Source organism: Cibotium barometz, chromosome 3 (assembly GCF_041138505.1).
Source record: "Cibotium barometz isolate CiBa-2024 chromosome 3, ASM4113850v1, whole genome shotgun sequence".
Lineage (NCBI taxonomy): Eukaryota > Viridiplantae > Streptophyta > Polypodiopsida > Cyatheales > Cibotiaceae > Cibotium > Cibotium barometz.
This window is the reverse complement of record NC_141048.1, coordinates 44276583-44285649: the sequence shown is the minus strand read 5'-3', so window position 1 is coordinate 44285649 and position 9067 is coordinate 44276583. Positions and strand designations below refer to the sequence as shown.

General features: G+C 42.4%; 1 protein-coding gene across 6 annotated transcripts; it reads left to right on the top strand.

Annotated features, from left to right (window-relative positions):
• The first annotated feature begins 206 nt into the window (after positions 1–206).
• Positions 207–7656, top strand: LOC147640111 (uncharacterized). 6 transcript variants are annotated; one of them, XM_086777206.1, is made up of 15 exons: positions 255–359; positions 2346–2527; positions 2669–2723; positions 3215–3245; positions 3408–3496; positions 3594–3618; positions 3872–3910; positions 4034–4151; positions 4763–4920; positions 4998–5370; positions 5462–5631; positions 5720–5945; positions 6053–6409; positions 6757–6840; positions 6946–7656. In XM_086777206.1, the coding sequence occupies exons 3-15, from the start codon at positions 2673–2675 to the stop codon at positions 7376–7378; spliced, it is 2154 nt and encodes a 717-aa protein (XP_086633332.1). In that variant the 5' UTR covers positions 255–359; positions 2346–2527; positions 2669–2672; the 3' UTR covers positions 7379–7656. The 6 variants fall into 6 exon arrangements, with proteins under 6 accessions (XP_086633313.1, XP_086633326.1, XP_086633318.1 ...); XM_086777210.1 differs by having other exon boundaries at positions 260–359; positions 2377–2527; XM_086777187.1 differs by lacking the exon at positions 3215–3245 and having other exon boundaries at positions 207–359; positions 2377–2527.
• The last annotated feature ends 1411 nt before the right edge of the window (positions 7657–9067 follow it).

The following is a 9067-nucleotide window of genomic DNA, read 5'->3' as shown; positions in this document are numbered from 1 at the left end:
GTGTGTATCTCGCTCTTCCCTGTTTTCTCCTCCCTAACTTTTTGATGTTACCATCTAACCCTCGTCCTTGTAGTCGTCACCCCTACCCCCCCCCACACTTTCTCCGTGTGTGGAGCCGTCACCCCCCTCTCACACCACCCTAAAAACTCACCCCCCCCCCCCCCCCAAAAAGTAGGGTTAGATGTAAAAGGTAGCCTTAAGACGTTTTTGAAAGTAAGAACGTATGTATGTGCCGTGTGGGGGTCAAGAGAACCTTCTTTGCTATTCCTATTAGTGGCTCTCTGTTGGGTTTCCTTTGTGTGTCATAGGCGACCCCGTATCGCACTGTTAGGGTTTGCGGCCACCTTCTACGTCTCCCGGTAAGGTTTCTCTTCCCTCTTTGTACAGGGTTTCCGTTTCCTTTTAGGGTTTGGGATTGTTGCCTTTTAGGGTTTTCCTTCGCACAGATCTATTTTTTCTACAAGAAACTGCCTGCCATAGCGATATGTGCGTCGCAAGCTTTGGTCTGCGACGGTGTAGCCGCACAAAGACCTAGGGTTTCACTTTGATCGCGTGAACAGGTGCTGGGGACTCGTCGGAAATGTTTGTGGATCATCTTTCCGGTGTTAAGCATACTGGTTTTGATGTTTTTGGAGATGTTTTGATGGAAAAACTACTGGTTTTTCATGTTCACATGTTTATTCTGGTGAGCCATATCTGCAATAGTTTTTTCTCCTTCTGGCCTGTACCAAGCAGGGCCTCGCTTGTGAGGGGCCTGTGAAGGGGCGATCTTGTCTGGGGCGACCTTACGCGTGCTTGAGCTTTCAGCTCAAACTGCTGAGAAATTCATTGCGGTTTATGACTAGGGAGTGCTAACTTGGGGGGGGGGGGTGTTGCAAGGGATGACCTCACTGCAAAGCAACATCCGGAGGCGAATGTGGTGGACTGAGGCTCTAAACAATCCATAAGTAGCTCTGATTAAGTTGATGTTTCACAGCTGCTCTTTATTTTTCTGGCTTTGTTCTTTGAAAGTGTGAATCATTTTTATACGGGGTTATTGATTATAATGGCTCTATGTTTATCCCTTCACAAATGCTTACGATGATTGGTTGTCCACCTAGTCATGCTTTATGCGAGGACACTTTGCACCTATGAGGATGTCATAAGTAAGCACTAAGAGTATGCATGTAGAGGAGAATTTGCGCTACCTCAATAGTACGATGACAAGTGCGATTAACTTTGTACATATATTGCTGTTGTGAGTGGAGGGGTGCAATGAGAAGTTCTTGTTGCTGGGATGATGCTTTGGATTCGTATGTGGCTTTTGCAAGTTTGTGTAAGATATTGATATTGTACTTGGTCTTGTACTCAACACATGTTCTAAAGATTGTTTGTGCTGATGTCTTGAATACTTAACATATGAATGTGACATTTTTTGTTCAGTAACATCGATAGTGTTGGTTCCGGATTATTGACTTATGCAGAATTTGACCCTCTTCTATTTCATGGGGATGTATGCTTCTTCAAGTTTTGAGCTCATCCGTGCAATTTTCTCACCCAATAAGTTTTCCGGACACATTGTTTTTTCTTGCATGTGTTTATGAGTATACCTTTGAATTAATGGTAGCACTTTGTCTTTTTTGGCTATTCTTCTTAGTATTATCTCAACTTGATATCTGTCTTGACATAAGGTTTTGGGTAGAGGGAGAAGCTATTATCGGGTTGCTGAAATATTTTTCAAAAGGAGATTTTGTGTTCTAAGTTATCTTTCTTATTTAGAATTTGTTTTATAGATTGATCTTTTAGCCATCTCATTTTTGTGTCCCTGCATTGGAGGACTACTTTTTGACCAGGCAATTGTTTGTAAAGAACGATCTTGTTCTTGGTTCAATTCTTTACTATCATGATTGCAATGTCTTTCAGGGTTAGGCCAAAAATTATGATGATATTGTTTTGTTCATGCATTTATTGAGGTTTGGGCTGCTCACCTTTGGTACAGTGGTTTGTGTTTGTTGATATCTGTAACCTTTGTATGAAAACTTGCACTCCTGCTCTCGAGACATTAATGAGCCGAGTAAGATTGCCATAATGCATAGATTATGAAGGCAGTCCGATGGTATGAAGCTGTAGTAGATTTAGTTGTTGGTTCATGGGCCAGTTGCAAATGGTATAAGCTTTGAAGTTGAGAATGGCAAATGCGGCTTGAGAGAAGCTTCCACATAAGAGTAGTTTATATTGATGTAAGAATTTCTGCCTAACGGATATGTTACCTGATGCCTATTTGTAACTCTTTTTTCTTACATTTGAAGACCTTTACACCCTTGATTTAAGTTAAAGCAGATAATAATCCATAGATTACCACGCAGCTTATTGAACCAAAAATAATTATTCAAACAGCTTCAAGTTGGCTGCCTCCATGAAGCGAGAGAAGGCTTCAAAGGTAGAGAAGGCGGCAAAGGTTGAAAAGATGGGAAAGATCAAAGCAAATCCAAAGGTTTTCTTTGATTTAGCAATAGGGGGCGAGCCAGCAGGCAGAATGGTGATGGAGGTATGTGTCTTGAGTGCCAAAGTTGCCCTTTTCTGCACAGTGGGTTTTGTGAAAATTGTTTGCTAAGGTGGAACAATTTTGGGCTACATTGCAAAGCTTCTACACCGTTTTTACAGCTCTGGTTTTGTTTTTGGTTGACAGCTCTATGCAGACACCGTACCAAGGACTGCTGAAAATTTTCGGGCTCTTTGCACAGGTAAACTCTCACCACAGTTTCACCTCAGCATTTTCCATGCTAGAACTAAGTGTCATGAGTCATGCTAATAAAGTTAAAGCTCTGGGGCTGGGGCTTATGTGTACTCATTTTTTTACATGAATAAATTAGTCTTATCTAGTAGAGGTGTTGATAAACTACGCTGTGTTGAATGACATGAGATTGCATTGTTCATGGTGGACATGCCACAAATAATTGGTTAATGTAAGGCTCGACATGTTATGGGCAAGGGTTAATGCCCAAAAATTCAATGTACAATTTTTTTAAAGTAGGAATCAGCCCTATCTGAAACAAGCATCTTTGTGTGCTGTGCATGTTTTTCACTGTGGGTTGGGAGGTGCATCATGTGTACAAAGAAACTTAGTTTCTTAGATATTGGCAGCAGGATATGCTTATCATAGTAATTACTCTAAAAGAGCTGATACATCCTATGAATAATAGCCTGGCTCTTTGCACTGCACTGTCTGTTACAGGGCTTAGTCAGGACCCAGGGTTATGTAACAGGTAATCTGTCTCCAGAATTACAGAACTTGTTGTGGGGCTTCTTGAGAATTTATCTAGGACATGATGGCAGTATGCATGCAAACTTGTGGGATGTATTGTAAACAGTAATTGCTGCTATTTTTATGCCAGTTATCTATATGCATTTCACATGCTATTTTACAGGTGAAAAGGGTATTGGACGTAACACGAAGAAGCCTTTGCACTACAAGGGGACCATTTTCCATCGTGTTATCAAGGGGTTTATGGCCCAAGTACATGATTTCTCCAACCTTTGGTTTTGGGTGTTACATGAAGTTTGTTTTTTGTTGTTGCATGTTTTACAGCATTAACACTGTGTTGCCTGTACAGGGGGGTGACTTCTCCAAGAAGGATGGTATGTGCCAAACTTTGCCAATGGTTTTTGTGGAAAGGCACGGGAGGAGCTTACAATGGCATTTTAGACTGAGTGATGTTGTAGGAATTCACCTTAGTAGCTGTCTATGCCTGTGAGGTTGTAGTCATTTGGACAATTGGTGCAAGTAGTTAGTTGGGAATAAATCAAGCTGTTGGTACTTTGGCATACATCAACACAGGGCTTTTACATGGTTTAGTTGCACATGGATCCAAGCTCATTATCTTGAATGCAGGGACTGGAGGTGAAAGCATTTATAGTGGAAAATTTGCTGGTACGTGTTGTAGATGCTCTCAAGAGATGGACCCTAGGGTGTATTTGACCAGATGCATAAAGTAGACCTTCATGGTTGCTGTCAAAGCTGTTCTCTCAGTCTTTGGATGAACCTACCTTGCAGATGAAAACTTTCGTCACACCCACTCTGAACGTGGGGTTTTGTCCATGGCAAATGCTGGCCCTAATACGAATGGTTCTCAGTTCTTCTTGACTTTTGCACCAGCTCCACATCTTGATGGGTAAGATATTCCAGCTTATTGATTTGCTTTATTTGTTTTGTGATTCTGTGTTTTACCTGATTCTGGACAAATATGTCAAGTAAGGCTGACACATCAGGTTTTTGCTCTGTTGGAGCAAATAGCTCCTCTGTCATTGGAATGGTTTTAGTGCTTGGTTTTGTTTGTATGCCCCCCAAAATGTCATCTGGAGAATTTTTCCATGCTGGGGCAGAGGAGCTGGCCCTTGAATATTTGTTCTCTGTTTGACTGGTCTATATTGTGATAATTTTTTGTAGGCCAGCAAGACACTTTCTTACATCTCGTCATTCACATGACCTAAGTGATGGGGTGAGGCTAATACTTGTTTGTGTACACTTAGACTATTGACCACCTCTCCCCTCTCTCTCTCTCTCTCTCTCTCTCTCTCTCTCCCCCCCCCCCCCTTCCCTTTTCTGCCTTTCTTTCTCCTCCCTCTCCTCATACTTAACTTCATACCGCAGAATCTCGTTTGTAAGGTTGGATGCTATCTTGTTGTATGAAGGTACTGCATATATCGTCCACTGTGTCTACTTTTAGAATTTCAAATTATAGGCCAAGGTTGAGAGGGCACTCTAATTTCTTTTTGTTTGCAGGAAGCATGTGGTGTTTGGAAAAGTAGTGGAGGGAGTGGATGTTCTGAATAAAATCGAGCAGCAGCCAACAGGAGACAGGGACAGACCTGAGCAGACCATCAAAATTGTCAGCTGTGGAGAGATATTTCGAGGGAAATCAAATGGTGTTACTGAAATTGGTGAGTTGTATACTTATCTACAGTGTAAAATGCTATTGAAACCTGTACTTTATTTGATGAATGGCTTGCATATACAGAAAAGAAAAAAGTGAAAAAGCCAAGAGGCAAAGGAGGTGACTCTAGCGAAGAGGATACTTATGAATCAAGAGGAAGAAAGAGGCATAAGAAGTCTTTGAAAGAGAAGAGCAAGAGGAAGAGAAGACGTTACTATGAATCAGATTCTGATAGCTCCTCTGACTCCGTATCAGAGTCTGAGACCTCCTCTGAAAGCAGCTCAGACTCGGAAAACTCTTCATCAGAGCTTAGCTCCTCTAGTGAAGATGATCGGAGGCGGCGCAGGAGAAAGTCTTCAAGAAGAACAAAAAAGAAACACTTGAAAAGGAAAAGAGACAAGCGCAAGGACAGAAGACGAAGCCGGAAGGACAAGAAGTATAAGAGAAGGCATAAATGGTATGTATATAGGGGAAAAAATGTCCACTGGGTGGGTTCTTTTCATTGTATTGCTATTAACATTTTCTGTCTCTTGATATCCTTTTGATAGGAGTTCGGAAAGTGATTATAGTGATAGCGATAGCGAGAGCGACACTAACAGTGATAGTGAGAGCGAAAGTGATAGTGACTCTGAAAGTGATAGTGGCAGCGATTTCAGCAAACAAAATGGGAAGCAAAAATCTGCAGTGAAACTACCTGAAAGAGTCTCAGTGGATGCTGGTATTTTAAGTGTGCAGGTCTTGTATGTGCTCATTTCTACAGTTGGTTACAAAAGCATATGTGGATGTCATACATGCTTATTCTGCAGGAAATGCGCCGTCATTTGAGGATGAGCTAGTATTGGGAACGAAACAGGAGATAGAGAAGATAGTCAAAGAAAGGTATGACCTCACAAACAAAGATGTGCAGGAAGACGAAGATGGTGAGCTACGTGATGAAGTACAAGAGGCTAGTAAAGAGAGGGAGGAAGGGGAGGCTGTGGAAAGGAAGAAGAGCCCATCTCCTCTAGCAAGTCAAGGACAAAGTCGATCTAGGTTTCTATCCAGTGGTCGTTTTTAATGGAATTTTAAGCTGCATTTCATGCTTTACAGAGTATACACAGACAGTAGTTGCAAAGTAAGATGTTGTTTTATCTGTACAGGAGCCAAAGCATGAGCCCCAAGAGGGGCCCTGGCAGAAGCCTTAGCCCGAGCTTGAGCAGAAGTCCCACTAGAAGCCCCAAAAAGGTACCAAGCAGAAGTCGCTCAAAAAGTAAAAGCTGGAGTCCTGTACCAGAAAAGAAGGGCTCGCCACCACCTCTTGCGGGCCGCTTGAGAAGCCCAACGCCAAGTCCAGAGGGTACCCCCAAGAGGATAAGGAGAGGTAGAGGATTCAGTGAGCAGTATGCATATGCTCGGCGCTATCGCACCCCTTCTCCTGAGCGTTCTCCCCCACCACGATCATACAGATATGGTGACCGATATAGTGGGAGGCCAATGATTGACCGAGACCGAGACAGGTAATTGATATCTTTGTTTTGAGTGGATTTTATTTTGTTACGATAATTGTCGTTTTGATTGGTGATGTCATCCCTTTCTCATTGTGTTGAGAGAATATGGGATGCCAGAAGGCCCTGTGATTGGTAGTGGAAGCTGTGAATAGGGCTGGTTAGGGGCATCCCTTGTACTCATGCATGGGGACATTTATGATGATCCATTTTCTTATTATACCTGCAAACTTGAAACCGCCACTCTCTGGAGTGCTTATTTTGGTTTTTTTTCCTCTGCATGTATGGGAGCTATAGAAGTTACCTAGAGTAGTCTTGATCCTCATCAAGTCCTTATTTTGGTTTGGTTTTCTTTGCAGGTATGGCAGCCATAGAAGTTTTCGAGAGAGGACACCACCTAGGCGTCACAGGAGCAGTCCACCGAGAAGAAGATCCCCGGCAAGGTGAAGCAAGGAATTTTTGATTTTTGTCTAAAAATATACAACAGCTCTTGGGAAGGTCATTTTGTTCTTGCTGCTGAACAATGTTGTGCCGATTAAATTGTGCAGGTATAGGAGGAGCCCCAGCCGAAGCCCCAGCCGCAGTCGAAGTCTATCCCGCAGTATTAGTCCTCTGGTCAGTCGGCGTGATCGTAGCAAGAGGAAGTACAGTAGAAGTCGCAGCCGCAGCCCTGTGGAGGACCGTCCTCGAAATAGTGATCGTAACCGCTCTCGCCCTAGCTCAATTCGTAGCCGTTCAAGGGACATGGATGCCAGTCACGCTTCAAAAGGCAGGAGAGGCCAGAGGACACCAAGCCGGAGTTCTTCTGTGTCACGGTCTCCAAGAAGGTCAGCTTCTGCGAGTTTGTCTCCTCATGAAAGAGGGGTTTCAAAGGCCAAGTCAAACACACCTCCCAAGAAGAAGCAACGAACTCCTCCAAGTAGATCTCATCGTAGCTTGGTCTCATATGAAGGTGGGAGTCCAGAAGGGCATTCAAAGTAGTTGCAGTATTATTACATGTGGTGGATCTCTTCAAGTGTTTCTGTTTCATTGTCAGTAGGTGTTGTGTCTATTTTGCTGCCAAGGTTGAGACTTAATGGCTCCTAGAGGTTAAGAGCTTTCATTTTACAATGTCTAATTGCATGTAATATGTAGTTAGCTTGACATAGGGAGCTAATTCTTTTACTGAGTATGTACTTCGTACATTACTGTATTAGCATTAGAAGCTGCATGGTTGTGCCTGTGCTTTCCCTCTTAAGGATGGCTTTGCATTTGCAGAAGAAGAGAAGATGGGTCTTAACTTTGAATCTTATGAATGTCATCCAGTGATTTTGAACCTTATTTAGATGTGCGTTTGTTATGATTTAATATCTAGCTTTGGTAGGTAGGCTAGGTTAGAGGAGACTTAAGGGGACTCATAGTACAAACTCGTAGTTGGTTGAGCAAGCTCAGGGCTGTCCCAGGAGTTCGAGGACAGGACGAGCAAAACAGGAGCTTTTTTGTTGTGGTTTTTATGGAGTCAGGGCTGTCTCAAGAACCAAAGAAAGGATTAGAGTAAACCAGGAGCTTTGGACTGATATATATTATAAAGTCTCCAAGTAGTGTGAAACACTAGGGAAAAAGTGGGCTGGGGGAACTGAGTTTCGACAAAAATGTCAAGAGTGCAGCAGTAGCAGGCTCCAGTTAGGAATGGTTGTTATATAAATGCCACTTAGAATTCCAAAAACCTAATGTGAGGTATGATTAAAGCCCTTGGATTCAGTTCTTAAAGCAACTGTGAAACTTCTTTTTTAAATTTGCAATGTCAGCCTAGTAGATCAACGAAGACCCACAAAGTAGGACTCCCTACAAAGGAGGAGTGAACACTCAAAACACTTGTTTCAACCTTCCTAGGGAAAAAACTTCCATAGGATGTTGTCATTGTGCCATGACACCTTCCTACAGTCTGATCTTCTGTAATTCTGGAAACCAGTAAAAAGTGAATGTGAAAAAACATTACATCTCTACATGAGATACAACAGGCAGAGCTTGCAGGGCTTAAAAAAATCAAAGTTGCTTGCGTCTGATCTTCTGCAATTCTGGACACTACTTTAAAGTGATAATGTAAAAGCATTACATCTCTACACGAGATGCAATAGGCAGAACTTGCAGGGGAAAAAAATCAAGTCGCTTGCTTGGTAGCCTAATGATTGCTAAAGGAACATCTAATGGAATGAAGACCTTGCAAACCTCAAAGAGGATTATGACTACATGGCTTCTGTCTGGACCAACCGTAGCAGCCTTGCCTGCCAAAAAGGTACTGTGTTCTTTTAATCTACCTCTGTGGCATCTAAATGCAGTACCTGCTTCTAAAAATAAGTAGGTAGTTGATGGAGCGATTCGTTTCTACTTATATACATGGTACGTTTTTATGTTGGCACTGTATTTGAACGGTACCACTACCTCCTGGGTATTCTAGATCCTAGTTAAATTGACTGAATATCAGTGCCACACAATGTGCTGACATAGTTGCATGAGAGCCGAAGGACCGCTTTCCTATAATACAAGCTTGTAGGAACTGTGCATCTTGCTACCAAGCTAAATTTCCCTAGACCTTTTATGGTAAGCACCGGATTTTTTAAAATTTATGAAGGTCCTAAATTTAAGATCAATGATTTGTAAGTTCAGATGTGATGGCGCACAATCAGTAAT

What these genes read in the sequence shown, in the direction of transcription:
- LOC147640111 (XM_086777187.1), top strand. Translation starts at nt 2,396, where the DNA reads ATGAAGCGAGAGAAGGCTTCAAAGGTAGAGAAGGCGGCAAAGGTTGAA. An exon ending in TTTTCGGGCTCTTTGCACAG is followed by an intron (nt 2,724 to 3,407) that starts GTAAACTCTCAC and finishes GCTATTTTACAG; the next exon opens with GTGAAAAGGGTATTGGACGT. An exon ending in AGAAGAAGATCCCCGGCAAG is followed by an intron (nt 6,841 to 6,945) that starts GTGAAGCAAGGA and finishes TAAATTGTGCAG; the next exon opens with GTATAGGAGGAGCCCCAGCC.